A 15352-nucleotide genomic window follows, 5' to 3' on the forward strand; every position below is an offset into this window, starting at 1 on the left:
TTTGACATTAAACATAATCCAAATTGAAGTGTTACATCATTTTTGGTTATTGGCCAAATAAGTTTTAACATATTGGCATAACGGATATCGGCCAGAGCAGGTCCTTGGTTCAAACCCCAGTCCAGGGGCCTTTCTGGGTGGAGTTTGTATGTTCTCTCCGTGCATGCGTGGGTTTTCTCCGGGTACTCCGGTTTCCTCCCACAGACCAAAAACATGCATGTTAGGCTAACTGGTAACTCTAAATTGTCCCTAGGTGTGAGTGAGAGAGTGAATGGTTGTTTGTCTCGTTTGTCTCCATGTGGCCCTGTGATGGACTTGCAACCCATCCTGGGTGTACCCCGCCCCTCGCACAGTGATTGCTGGACATGGGCACCAGCGACCCCCATGACCCAAAATGGAATAAGCGGTAAAGATAATGGATGGATGGATGGATGGATATCGGCCAAAGATCCAATATTGTGCATCCCTAATAATGATACATACAAATATTAGCACAGATACATGTTCAGAATCATACAAACACAGAACGTCTGCACTAAACATTCAAAGTTCCAGTCCACACGATAATCAGAATATAGTGTTTTTATAATCACAGTATCAGTACATGTTAATGAGATTATTTATTAATCATAAAACAGACGTCAAAGGTCCATCCAGGTCAAACCCATTTATTCTTTGATTTTCAGGATAATTAGTGATCTATTTCAAAGCAGAATTACCTTTTGTCTGTTGTTCATGTATTCTCCTGCCTTCCAGAAACTCTCCGTCTATTATGTTGTCTTTAAATAAAGACCGGACCGCCCGTCTCCACCAGGAGGACAAAAGAAAACATGGCACCTGGCAGGGCAGGCTGCAGCTCATCTTCATCTTATAACAGGTAAAGATTTATCAGGAATAAGCCGTTTGAGTTTCTTCTTTTCCATCTGAGTTCACAGTGTTCTGTTCTGTTCCAGTAGTTTTTGTTCGAGTTCCAGTGTTTCTGTTTTTAACTCATCACCTGATCTGTCCTACTTACTGCCCAGCTTTAGGTACAAAGCAGCTCTTGGAGCTGTTCTGTAAATACTACTTAGACCTAATAAAGGCTTTTTGTTGCTGTTAAAATATATTAATCACTACGGCGGGTGAGATCTAACGGGTGGATTTAACCAGCAGGATAAAGATGTTTTAGTGTTTAATAGCTTGTAATGTTTCTAAGTGTTTGCTTGGGTTAAGACTACAGATATGGTGATGATGGAAATGAAAGGACTGGATGTTAGAATTAGTGCATCATGTGCTGTATGGGGGGGTGGTTCTAGAGATGGGGGGATTTTAACGCAGCTTACGGAATAATCTCTCATTTTATTCAGATATTTTCCTCTTGGATGGAGGTATGAGGTGTGCAGGCAGCTCTGACGGCAGTTCATGTCCTTCCAGTTTCACCTTTATCAGGTGATTGGCCAGAGCAAACTCCTCGTCGTCGAGCATCCCGTCCTTATCGATGTCGGCCAGCTTCCAGATCTTTCCCAGAACCGTGTTGGGCAGTTTGGACTTCACCATCTCCTTCTTAGCGTTGGCACCCGTCACCTTGCCGTTGACGGGGGACAGAGTGTAGAAAATCTCGTCGTAAGCAGGTTTGTCGCGAGCGACGACCCACTCGGCTTCGTCGATGCCCTCGCCGGCTCCTTCGCCGTACCCGTGACCGAACGGACCGTTCAAAGTGCCGTCGAACGCGCCGCCCTTCACCACCGAGTTGGGATGCTGAGTTTCCTCTTGGCGGACCAGAACCATCAAGCTAGCAATGTCGGAGGCTAGCATGTCCTCGACGGCCTCCAAGAGCTTGGGTTTGAGAGGCTGGAACTTGGTGAGGTCTTGATCTTGCAGCTGGTCCTGAAAGACAAAACAACCAGAACTTCTCTTCTAATCCAAACTTCATCGATAAATCTAAAATATGCGTCCCTTTTAGTTTACCTGCATCTTCTTCAGATTGGGAAAATCCCCCGGGGAGATCTGGTGCTCTCTTTCGATGCGTTTGTAAATGTCTCCGAGACTTCCGATCAGCTCTTTCTTCTTGTTCTCCTTCCCGAACACAGAGGGCATCTCTTTCTTCAGTGAGCTGATGATGTAGGCATGAACCTACAGGTGGTGACACACAAAATGCGTTTTTTTATATTTTCTCAGAAAAAGGCATACAGGCAGATTTCCTTAATGTCCAGAAATTATATCTATAACCGTAGGTTGAATTTGTGGTGGCAGTTTATGAATCCAGCAACAGAGATGAGCTCTGAGCGGACAGTCGTGCTAAAGGCTAGTTTGAGATGAGCCAAAACCAAAGTGAATTTCTGCCGTCTTAAAACAACTCGTCACAGTTTGTGAAAGTTGGATCCAGGAATGCAGACGGACTCGAGGAGTCAGAGTAAAATACTTGAACTTCATTAAACAAAAAGCTGCAGCAAATACAACAAATCAAACCTCAGGAAGACACCGGGGAGGACTGGATACGACATGAAGCTCGCACAAGTGAAAGTTTAAAATTAGGCTTAAGACGTTCCTTTTTGCTAAATCCTATATAAATAAACTGAATGGTATTGAAAGATGAAAGACTTAATGTACAGGGGCTGATGACAGGAATAGAAACACCTGAGCAAAATGACAACAGGGAACAGGTGAGAGTGGGCAGAGCTGAGGAGCAGAAACTGAGGAGGAGGAGGAAACTGATGGGACAAAAACTGAAACACAAAGAAAATAGATCTGAACAATAAATAAATAAATAACACAAAAAAATGATAACAACCCCAAAGAACAGATCCTGACAAGTCTCCAAAATCACATCACAGCAGTTCACATGAAAGTTTTCACACTACTATAAATTATAATTATTCATTTCAAGATAACCATAAAACTATTCGTAAATAACTGTATAATGTGAAACTGACAGTGGTGAGAAAAACTTCTCAGTCTAGCTGTTAGCTCGTCCATCTGGTCAGAATTCAACTTTATTTCTCCAAACTGAGGCTGTTCATAGAGTCATCTACAACATGTAAGATATTATTGTTTATAAGCTTTCCACAGAACCCCACTTCAAAAGATCTGAACTATATTTTTAAGGAAATTTAAGCATCTTTTGTGTCAGTTCCACGCAGAATACATCACATACAGAGTAGAAGAAGGTCGTGTTTGTCATAACAGCTCCTGATGAAACATTTGACAACATTTAATTTCTCAAACAAACCAAACTATGATTATCTTACTGATGTATGGCTCCACCTGCTGATTTACCTTCACCTCTTTCACTTTCAGACAAGCGATGCTGGAAATTAGCAAATACAAAGCATCTTTGCAGAACATTGCAAAGTTGACCTAAAACATTTAGGATACAAATGGTTATTATTTTATCATTTATTTTGTCCTAACCAGTGTAAACAAATTTAATTGGGTCTAAAATGTGGATCCTGTAAGTACCAGGAACGCCTGAGTCATCACGCTTCCTAGAACTGAACAAGAAAAGGTAAAGGGCATTAAAAGCCAAACCCAGGAGGGCAAGACTCTAAATCTATAACAGGTAACAGTGTTTATTGATATTTTATTTATTTATTTATTAATCTTTATTGAACCAGGCAAATCCCACTGAGATCACAGATCTCTTTTGCAATGGAGGCCTGGGCCTGAAGGCAGACTAACATGCAAGTTTTTGGTGTTATAACCTTCTTAAACCAAATAAATTAACCAAATACTACTAATAATAAAATAATGAGAATAAGTAATAATAAACCATATAATAAATTTATCAGATCACTGTGAGCCAGTAACTACAGATTAAACATCCCACTAAATCTTCAAAATTAAACTTTAACATAAAAAAAATATCTAGAACTTTCTTTTTTTACATGATTAAAATTACATTTAAATAAAAAAGTATAAATTTGTTGACGTGGTCGTTTCCCAGCATCCACCTCGTGTCCTTGAAACAAAAACATACACTGTCAGCTGTCAAAGGAGAAAACTCTGATAAATGCGCACATATACACACTGTTTCCTCAAACTACAACAAGCAGCAGCCTGCTGCCTCGCCCACCTGACCTCCTGTTCAGAGAGGAAGTGGGACATATTTCACTCAGTGCAGAATAACCACATCTGTCCGGCGCTGATGGTCCTGACAGCGATCGGTTGTTGCTGGCAAGGTCAACAGCTGGAAAAGTGACGACAAGGAAACGCACGCACACGACGCTGACATTTAAAGACGTCAGCAGGAGTCCCAATACTTTAGCTTGCCGTCATGTAGATGAAATGTTTAGCCCACGACATGCTGCCAACAAAACAAGATGTCTGCTGGGACGAAGCATCATATCCAGATGTGTCCTACCTTGGCTAGTCTTGCTCTCTTGATTAGATCGTTGAGTTTTCGAAGTGCTGCGTTTCTCGGTAAGGACTGAATATCCTTAAATAAGTCCTGCTCCTCTGCTTCAAACAGCTTCCTGTTGTCAGGAATCAGCAGTGGGTGGGACCAAAATGAGCCGATGTACACACGGATCACCTGTCGGTAAGAGCGTGGGTAAAATATAAGATATCAGCGGTACAAGACAAAACATTTATCTTTACAGGAACTCTAAATGAATTTTTCTGGCTCTGAGCTGTGAGTCAGAGGAAAGAAGCTCTCAAAACAACAAAGTCCATGCTCAATAATCCAGGTATAAAATCCAACATTTTTCAGTCAGGTCATCTGGACAGCTCTAAAAACGTTTGTCCCTCAGTGTTTGCAGCATGTTTTACCTCAGGGGTGTTGACTATTTTGCCCAGCGACCACATTAAGGCACCGTACACTCTCATCAGCTGCTGGGTCTCGATCTGATCCGCCTTGTTCAGCACAACTCTGGAGAAAAAGACAACAACGGCAAAAATCAATCAGCCAAAACGTTTACAATGTCTGAGTGAGTTATGCAATGATCATGGTTACTGTGGTGTGAGCGGTCTTTTTAACTTTTTTAATGTACATGTATTTGTATATCTGTTGAAGTTGACTGTATATTGGATCTTAGAATCAGAATCAACTTTATTGTCATTGTACAGTTAAGTACAGCAAAACTTCATTCCGTACAGCCATCTGAAGGATAGACGGAAGTGTACCGGGGCTGCGACTCCCTATGAGCGATGCCGTTATCGCTTAGACAAGAAAAGGGGAAGAAAACAAGAGGAGACAAAGTTTGAAAAAAATATCTCTCACACTGTGTCCTTGACACAGGGCACGGTGTAAGGTAGCAAAAAAATCTACCTCAGCAAGAAACATAGAGAGACATAATACATTTTGCAAGCATGGAGGAGGACGATTGTCCATGAACACTTCCAGATAGTTTCCATAGTCCTGATAAAGATGTTAGTGTCTCTCAGCCGGTCCACTCTGGTAAGGGTCCACAGATGTTCTTGGGAGGGTGTGGGTATTGTAGGATGGGATCATTGTCTTGTTTCCAAAACATCCAAGAGAAATTGAGATAGTCAGCCTTCTCAGGCCGGAGCCAGATTCAGATTCAACAGTTTTGGGTCAGGCGAGCTCTTTAATGTCTGCGTCTGCCTTTTACAGTCTCGCTAGTACATCTCATGGCAAGTCCAAAGTTCCACAGTCCTGCCTGCTCAGCTCTGATACAGGTCCACAGATAGTTCGCACACAGTCTGAGTGTTGCCAAGCCCGGCACACACATTCCAGACAGCTTAAACAGCTGCTGATGTTTCAGAATCTGTCGACAACCCAGATTTCCACCAACTCCAAAAAGCAGAATCCAGTTATCATAAATCCAATTATGTTTCCGAAGAGGGTTCCCCTTCACCTGGTCTTCTGATGGTCATCTCACTAGTAGTTTATGTTTGTACTGTATTGCTTCAACACAGTAGTTCTCAAATGTTTCACAGTGAGTACCACCTCTGAAAATACTAAGCACGCCAAGTACCATCATTATGGCTGACATTATAAAACATCCACTAGTTTCTAGAACAGGGGTGTGTAATCTTGGTCCTGGAGGGCCACTATCCTGCATGCTTTAGAGGTTTCTCTGCTCTAACACACTCGATTTGAACCAATGGGGGATGAACAGGATTCTGCAGAACTAGAACTCAAGTACTGAATCAGACGTGTTGGAGCAGGAAAACAAGTAAATCATGCAGGATAGTGGCCCTCGAAAACCAGGACTGGACACCCCTGTTCTAGAAGATTACTGAAAAGATTCAATTCAGAGTTTTGTGTCATTTCCATTAGGAGCTAAGATTGTAATTTTATTGAACCACACAAAGTTTTGAACATCTATTTTTATTAGATTAACATCACATTTAGTTTAAATCACTGACACCAAAGTCAAGCACTAGAAAGATCCTGAGTACCACCCGTGGCCCTTGTACCTGTTAGAGATCCATGGCTTTAATGGACTGATTGTTAGCTAATTGTATTTTTAGTTCAGACAGCCATAGAGTCAGTACTGGGTTTAAGAAACTTCCCCAAAGGGACAAATAAGTACATATAGTATTGTATCTTACTGTACTATGTCATGTTGTGCTGCATCCTGTTGTAACAGCAGAGAACAACACAAACAAGCTACTCTAAACACTGTAGGGAGGCCCAATGAACCAGTGGTGTAGTCTATGTGACACACGAGCATACGGAGTATACCCACTAGAAAAGCTTAAGAATTTCAGTATACCCACTTAAAAGTGCCCAATGACACAAGCCCATGTTACGTATCATTGGCAAAGATACATGATATGGGTTTGTGTCATTGTCAACAAATCTGGAACATTTTATAGACACATTGAGTTGATTCAACCTGTTTTTTGTATCATTAATACTTCTGTACTTACTACTTGATACTTGAACATGTTTTGCTTTGATACTGCTTTATAAATTCTGTAATGTGTTTTTAATACAAAGCCAACTGTTGTACAAAGTTTGTTGTACTAAAAGCAACAGAGAAACTTTGAAATGTTCAATAAAAATCAAAATAAACTGACTATTACATTGTACTAACTGGTGTACTTTGGTTTCTAAGCATAGTATACCCACTACAAAAATGTAGACTGCACCACTGCCATGAACCCTGAAGCAAAGTGAAAGTATTTTGTCTTCATCATGACACGCTGATATTCAAACCCCACATTCTTGTAGCACCTGATCTTGTCTTCGTGGTTCTTCAGAGCTTTTATCACTTCTGAGAACTCATCCGAGATGTCCAGTTTGTGAGCGTCAAACAGGAGGATGATCCTGTCCACTCGCTCTGCAAACCACTCCAAGACAGCTGCGAAGTCGTAGCCTGAAAGAAAAAGATCAAAAGTGGAAAAAAGGTTTTGTTTGAGTTGCAGTATTGACCTCTTGATGTGTTTTAGCATTCATAATAAAAGTAAAATGCAGACTAAAACCAATCACAGAACTTTTAAAAGACAGTTTTGATGCCTTACAAAAATATAAATCCCATTTTTATCCTAATAATAAACAGATAAGGAGATAATAAGAGGAATGCTGAGTAGGGACGTGACAATATTCCCATAGAAATCCATTACAGGTCACACAGGAGGCTAATATTACATCTTGTTGACAGAAAAAAATGTCCGCTCATAAAGATGGTGTTCCCAAGGTTGAAAAATAGGATTTTTGAAGCCTAAGAAAATCTTATTTTACTCTTAATTTCTAATGTGTAAAATAAACAAGCTGTTCGGAGTTTAGAGGACGTACTGAAGGAGGCTCTGAATGATTAGTTAACAACACGTTACTTCATAATAACTGAATTAGTGACTGAATCTGTCCAGCAGGAGAACACGCCATCCGCTTCTCCGACTTTCTGTCCTTTTCAAGGACAAAACTCACCCAGAGGAAGTCCACAAGATATGAGGAAAAAAACAAAGTCCAAAGGGTCAAACTGAGGATTAGTGAGCTGAAATGTCCGTGGAAAACTCAGGGGCATTTCATAGATGCAGTCAGTGAGTTAAATCAACCAGAACAGACAGGCGATCATTTGGGAGTTAGCAGATGTTAGCTTTATTCATAACTTAAGGATTAAAGTTGATATTTTATTAAAAACACAATTTTCTATTCAAACTATAAACCTAAAACACAAATGTAAATGATCACTATATGTTTCTGCTTAACATATATCAAAATTATACTTTTTTTGTGATATAATCCTCTATTTTTTTTCTACATAATGACCGTTCTGCTGCTTCTCCCCCCAGTAAAGTTTCTAATCTACAGTTGATCAAATATTTAAAGGAGGTGTAATGTAAAAGGTCAATGGCTTTGCCACAAATAATTAACGTGGAAATTGTTCATCTATTAAGTAACTAAAGTAAGTGAATAAGTTATAAACCCTTAGCAGAACCTTGGTGGTGGTCTGTGGAGTAAAACATGAAAAGACTCGACTGTCTGAGAAGACTCGGGAGATAAAACAAGACATCTGTCAGATACTTTTGATGGTTTGAAACATCGTGGTTTGAACTTCACCTGGAAAATTTCTCACAGGTCGAGGAAAAAAACATGCTTCTTATTTTAAGCTTCATTAAAAACTCTCATAAAGTACAATTTTGCCTTTTGTTTTTTGGTAAATAACTTCCAGCTGGAGTAAAAATAGAAGTTTATAAAAAGAAACAACTAAAAAACCCCTCTGTCAATTTGTGCATAAAACTAACATTTTGTCTGTGTGGAGCGCTAAAATTTTGTTCCTAAAATCTCAAACGGGGACAGTAAATGCGATGATGAGTAATTAGATGCACTTGTTCATAGAAATGTTAAAACAAGCACAAGAAAACACTTTAACACAAAACTAAAATGTAACATTACCTCAGAATTTGTGTTTTAGCTCCTGGACAACAAGATGTGTCCTAAAAGGGATAGTTTAGATCAGTTAGAGCTCGGTTCTGTGGAACAGTTGTGAAAAATTAATATCTTGCCTGTTATAGATAGCTTTTTGAACAGTTTGGATAAATTAACCCTTTACTGGACTGATTAACAAAAGGGCCCTGCATCTCCATCTGAAGCAGCGAAATGGGCTTTCGTGGATGAAGTTGCGCGACGAAAATCACGTCATTTTGTGCTCAGAGTAGCTTCGCTCGCCCTTTCTCAGCACAAAGCCCGAATACAAACTTTTTCCTCACAGGAGTATGTGCCAAGTATTGTGTGATTGGTCAGAAGTTTGTGGGCATGCTCGTCAATGTGCAAAAGTGCTCTGATGTTCATCTGTATGACGCTTCAAACACAATAAATTAGTCAAATGGTCAAAAACTCCTGGATGGAGCTCGTGCAGACATCGTGCATGGAGGAGTCTGCCTGCTGAAAAGTGTGGCGCGCTCTTCATGAGGGATGCGTGGCCAAATGGTGGCTGCAGGGACGGAGTGGAGACTCTGGAGAGAAGAAACCCATGCGGTGATGTACACTGCAGCGAGAGGCATTTCCCAGGAGCTCTGCCTCTGTCCCTTAAAAGTTAGTTCGACCAGGACCCAGACTAAAGAGGATACAACTTAAAACAGCTACAATCTTGTGAATTTCACAGTAGATTTATGCAAACACGTCATTATAAACCTTTTCCTGCCATCACCTCCACATTATTCAGTTATTCTGGCAGACATTTTACAACATTCTGCTGGAAAAGGCCCAGGCTGCACTGAAGTGCTACAGCTAGCTGCAGTTGCCGCTATTTCACTTGTAAATAACCATACAAGTCTATGTACTGTATTGGGGAGTGGTGGCGCAGAGGTTAGAGAGGTGGGCTTGTGATCCGAAGATCGCCGGTTCAAGCCCCGGCCCCGACAACATCAAAAATTGTGGGTGGGGTAGGTGAAACACCCACACTTGCCCCCACCCTCATTCGCCCCACTCTGGGCCCATGAGCAAGGCCCTTAACCCCACCATGTGCTCCCTAAACAGGTCTCTCTTGAAAATGAGTTCTCGTGGCTCAATGAGACTAACCTGGATAAATAAAGGCTAAATGAAAAAAAAAAAAAAAATACAAGTCTATGTAAAAAAAAAAAAATCATGTAATGTGAAATTTACAACAATGACAAGTTTCAAATAATAGTTTTGCATGAATCACTGTAAAATCATTGAGATTAAAGATGTTTTAAGGCAGCAGCAAGTCAGTCAAAATTTAACTATTTCTACAAACTAAGGTAGTTCAAAAAGCTATCTGCAACAGGTAAGATATTAACCTTTCCATCAGAACCGTACGTCTGTATCTGAACTATCAGTTTAAATGTATAGCTAAAGGATGATGAGCTCATATGTCAATTTTATTGTATTCATCATTTCACAAAAATCATGACAAATCCAGTGAAGAACAAGCAGACAAGCCACACAGTTTTCAAAAATCCAGCTCAGGATTTTTAAGCTTTTTCTTCAACTCTTTGCTCCCAACATTTGCTGTAAAAGCTACAGTACCTCCATAAGGACATCTACGCAGACAGCTATAGCCTGATAAGTCCTCATCTGGACACACAAACACACACACAAAACCAAAATACACACAAACACATGAATAATGCAAAGATGAAGAATGCAAATGACGTGCAACATCCAGTACATGTTGGTAATAAACAAATGAACCGGCTTGTTGGGAAGAAAACAAAATGCACACTAACCCGCCCTTTAGTGTCTCCAGAGAGAAAACAGCTGCTCTGACTCACAGATTTTTGATTCGACTTGAAAAAATAAATTAAAAACTGAGCTGGCGTGAGGTTGTTTTAAATTAACCACCACACCTAACACATTCTGCTGGTGTTCACAAATCACTCATTCCCAGTTGTTTCTCAACAGAACCAGAGACGAAAAACCACTGATAAAAAACAAGTTTCTACAGTCGACCCCCCTGCCCCCTCTGAACTACAGTCTGCTGAACCCCGTGGTCCGAACTTCAGCTGCACAAGAATACTACTGGATTTTATGATCCAGTTCTGCACAACACCACAGCTTATAAAGTGACCTCGACCTTAAATAAAAAGCTAATTTAAATGACTTTTTAAAGGTTTAAGCACCTTTAGGTCTTTAAAGGGATCTCTGACTACTTGCACATATCAGCCTTAATAATTTGTCTATTCTACTAAAAGTTGATGTTTGTGACGTGTGAAAATGAATTACTTACAAAAATTATATGTTTATTACATGTTTCACTTAAGGACATTGCCATTATTTTACCAATGCAATGCATTCTGGGGCAATGATGTACATCGGTGGAGACTAAGGCTAAAAAGTTATAACGTGACACTGAAGCTATATGCTGTATTAGCCCTTATGGGTTGAAACAATCAAATGTGATCAACTTATGAAATTTATTAGCTTTGGAGCTAACGCCGTATAAAAGCTGCTTTGACATTGATAAGTGTGACTCCACTCAGTTCTTGTCTTATCGACTCTCCTCAGGTGTAGGTGATTTGTCACCATGACTTGTTTCCCGGAGTACTCGGAGAAAGCCCACGGTTTCAGGGTGTACCCCTCCTCTCGCACACAGTGATGGCTGGACATCTACATCAGTGACTCCCACGACCCGAAAAGGAAGAAGCGGGTAAAGATAATGGATGGATGGGAGGACTTGTTTCCCCTTGTTTACTCTGTGGGTGGGATTGTGAATGTAAAGTGGGCAGAATGGCAATAGGTCATTGTGTTTGAGCCACTAAGGACCGTTGTGGTCCTTAATCGTCCTATAATCAGACTTCAGTTTCTTTAGCTTATCCCAGCACTGCTTTTATGTCCAGGTGTAGCCATGCTGCACCATCATCTCCGATATCTCTCGACAAATGTGCTCATTTCTTGTGGCACGGTCAAGCTCACGCTAAATCCTAACGTCGACCAATAAAGTTAGGAAGGTCTGCACCTCATCATTGGTCCTTGGCACTATCTTTGGAGTTTCCATACTAGAAACTGTTAAAAACAACAAACACTAAACACAATCAGAGAGGAAGTGGAGGTTCAGATGTAGTTTTAAGTTTTGCTGGGCGGGTCATCCAGTAGCTCTACTGGTCAATCAACGGCTGCAGTCTGCTTATGTCAAAATCGTCGCCTTGGAGCATTTTGCTTGGAACCATAAACAAGGCGGTCCCATATAGCTTTGCTTTATGTATGGCTATATAGCTATATAGAGTTGGATGCTAACATTATTAGCTCTGGAGCTAACGTATATTAGTTCTGAAGCATATGTAATTTGTATTAGTTCTGGAGTCTATGCTATTAGATTTGGAGCTAACATACTGCATATATTAGCTCTGGATTGAATGCTATTAGCTCAGGGCCTAATGATATTAGCTCTGGCTCTTAACACTATTAGTTCCAGAGCTAAGGTCATATAAACTAGATTTGGAGCTAAGGTCAAATATATCAGGTATGACGCTAACGCTAATGTGGTCATTTCTACATTCTCCGCTCTGTCAATGTGTTCCAGTTCAAATTAAAGGGCTGAACATCAGAAAATGTCCAAAATTAACATTCAAGACACTGGGTAAATGGATCATGCACCAAAGCGACCCGTCTACAGTGATCCCTCACATATCGCAAGGGTTACATTTCAGAGACCCCCTCAATAGGTGAAAATCCACAAAGTAGTGGCATTATATTTATTTTATTACTGTATTTATATATATTTAAGGCTTTATAAACCCTTCCTACACTCCTATAAACCTTTCCCAGTCTCTTGTGAACATTTCCAACTCTCTTAAAAACACTTCACATGATCTTAAACACTTTGTCGATGGTGATGAAGATGATGACGATGAGATGAATGTACAGTGCTGCACAGCATGTACAGTACAACACAATGTAAAAAACCGAGTTTAAAAAACCTGCAATGCAGTGAAGCCGCAAGAACTGAACCGTGATCTAGTGAGGGATGATTGTACATCATTTACCCAGAATGCATTGCAACGTCAGTTTGTCAGTAGTTTTTAAAAAAGATAAAAACTGAAGAGCCTACAGTATTTTTATGGTCTCATTTTCATAGCTGAAGTACAGTAATGTTTATTAAATAAGATTTATCGTTCCAAGTAGTTTGGACATCCATAAGTTTTACAAAACTTCACATTTCAAGTTTTTATAAAAAAATAAATAAAAAAAAGATTATTTATTTATTTATTGTGGGGAGTTATTGAAAAAAAAGGCCCTCCCCCTTAGGACATCTATTTTTTAAATTCTATTTTTACAAACAAACAAATAAATACTCAGTCCAGAGTTTTTTGAAGACCCACCTGTAGGGAAAGGCTGTTTTCAGTCCAGCCCGCAGGAGTCGGCTGCAGTCAGCCTCAGGGCAGACATGAATATGCCTCTTCAGCCTGCATGCATGTGGATCCACTGTTTTGTACCAAATATTTACTTGTGCACAACACAAGTGGTTTTTTTTTTCTTTACAGCCAAACTAAAACCGCTTTTGTCTGACATGAGTAGAGTGAAAGTAAACTTATATTTTAGAGCAGATAAATTCAACATATTACGTAACAGTCTACTTCGTAAAATAATATTTGTTTTAATTTTTTCCCACTGGAGAAATAAAAAAATAAAAAGAGAGTTAAAAATAAACAGAAATTCAAAGAGTTTTGTTAATTACTTTCTTTAAGTCCTTCAGCTCTACAGGTCAGTGGTTGGTAAGGGGATCCAGTCATACAGCTTTGGGAATGCAAGCAATGTCACAAACACATTTCAGCCTGTAAAACAAATGTTTTTATTCCCCTCTGCTGCCTCTTTACTTCTGTTTCCACCACAGCTGAGATTTCTGCCCCACAATTTAATTATGTGGGAACAAGAAGTCCATATAATCAAAGCTGTGAGTGTAAACAGAGATTTAATCTTTAACAAGCAGGAGATAAGATCATTTTTTTAATTATCTGTTTTTTCACAAACAGTGAACTACAGCAGCTGTTTATGAAAGAGGAGCTGTTGTTTGGTCTCCTGATAAACTTCACAAAGATTCGATTCAAGTCTGAAGGTGTGTTTTTTATTTTATTTTGGCAGCGTGCTGTGTGATGGGATGAAGACGGTTCTTGTCAGACTGCATTTTGATAAAACAGCAAGAATTAGCTGTGCTGTTTGTAACGTGACCCTCGCCGCATCTTTTCCTCTCAAATAGACCCAAATCATCAGAAACCTTCACGCTTCATCGTCAGGACTAATACACACAGTCAGGTGAGTCGGGTTAGATTCATGCTAAACAAGCTGGGTCTTATCAGACGGGAATGTGACCGTTTGTTTACTGATGTTGACCAAAGTTTGAAGCTTTTTTTTTTTTACAGTGTCTGCAGTGGGTTTCTACTTTCTGTTTTATCAACAGGAGCTATTTTTCTTTGTTTACATGCACAAATACTGAACTTTTACACTTAAAAATCATTTACACGTCTGGTTAAAAAAAAATTTAGGCTCCAAACCCCAAAAGTGATTATGGTAAAGGCTCGTGAGTCCATCTATAGCTGGTTTACAGGCACACTAATGATCCAACATGAGCGTAAAAACAACAACAGTCTCAACATCGACAATAACCTTCTTATTCATTTGAAAATTGGTTATTCTTTGTAACAATTATAGTAAGAATATGCTATAAGCTAGCTATAAGTTGATATCTGGAGATTGTCTAAAAGGACCTCCATTTAGTGTTTTGTGATCCACATTGGAGTCCCCTACCCCAGTATTGGGAACCACTGGTCTACATGACAAATGGAGTTACAACAAAAGAACTGGCAACAATTTCCTGTGTTTGTCACTACACCCGTTAGAGTTGTGGATTTATGTTGTTTATGAATATAAAATACGTAGTTGTTTTCATAAAGTTTTATATTGGGTGTGTTTTCTGTTTAATACTTTACTCCCCAAATTTAAAGCACATGCAACTTCTTGGTTTCCATGGTAACTGAGGTAGTAGGATGACAGGAACAATAAAAAGATAAAAGGCAAAAGACTGGATCCTGCAGTTATGGCTTACAACTCCACTATTCTGTTTAAAGACACAGTTCAGATATTTTCAAGTGGGGTTTGTGCGAAAGTTATGAACAAATATTTTACTTGATGATAATTCTTTAACCAAACTCAGTTTGGAGAAACAGAGTTGAATCTGATGGGCTGACCTGCTCAGTTTGTTGATATTGGATACAGAACATGTGACAGAGAAAAGATTATTTTGATAAAATTTGGTACAGAACTGTTCAATGGAAATCTTCATATTATGTGTGTGTGTGTGCGCACAAGAGATGATTCAAAGCTACTTTTCTTGTCACTGCTTCCTGCTCGTTGAAATGAGTGCAGCTTAATCCTCATTAAGGCAACAGCTAACATGAACACACACACACACAAGTCCAATGGAAATGTTGACACTGCATTTCAGAGTTCAGCAGGTCTTCAGCTGAATGGTGCAAATGAACACGAACACACACACACACACACACA

At 39.7% G+C, this 15352-nt stretch overlaps 1 protein-coding gene across 1 annotated transcript in view; it reads right to left on the reverse strand.

The window, feature by feature from the left end:
• Positions 1-666: 666 nt before the first annotated feature.
• LOC119417861 (EH domain-containing protein 3) overlaps positions 667-15352 on the reverse strand; it is a 21717-nt gene continuing 7031 nt past the window's right edge. Inside the window, exons 2-6 of the mRNA XM_037685115.1 lie at positions 7124-7265; positions 4747-4846; positions 4340-4510; positions 1948-2112; positions 667-1866 (exon numbers count right to left, since the gene is read on the reverse strand). Coding sequence (XP_037541043.1) covers positions 1339-1866; positions 1948-2112; positions 4340-4510; positions 4747-4846; positions 7124-7265 — 1106 coding nt within the window. The 3' untranslated portion in view covers positions 667-1338. The remainder of the gene's footprint in view (positions 1867-1947; positions 2113-4339; positions 4511-4746; positions 4847-7123; positions 7266-15352) is intronic.

This window comes from Nematolebias whitei, chromosome 12 (assembly GCF_014905685.2).
Source record: "Nematolebias whitei isolate Nwh7 chromosome 12, NemWhi1, whole genome shotgun sequence".
Classification (NCBI taxonomy): Eukaryota; Metazoa; Chordata; class Actinopteri; order Cyprinodontiformes; family Rivulidae; genus Nematolebias; species Nematolebias whitei.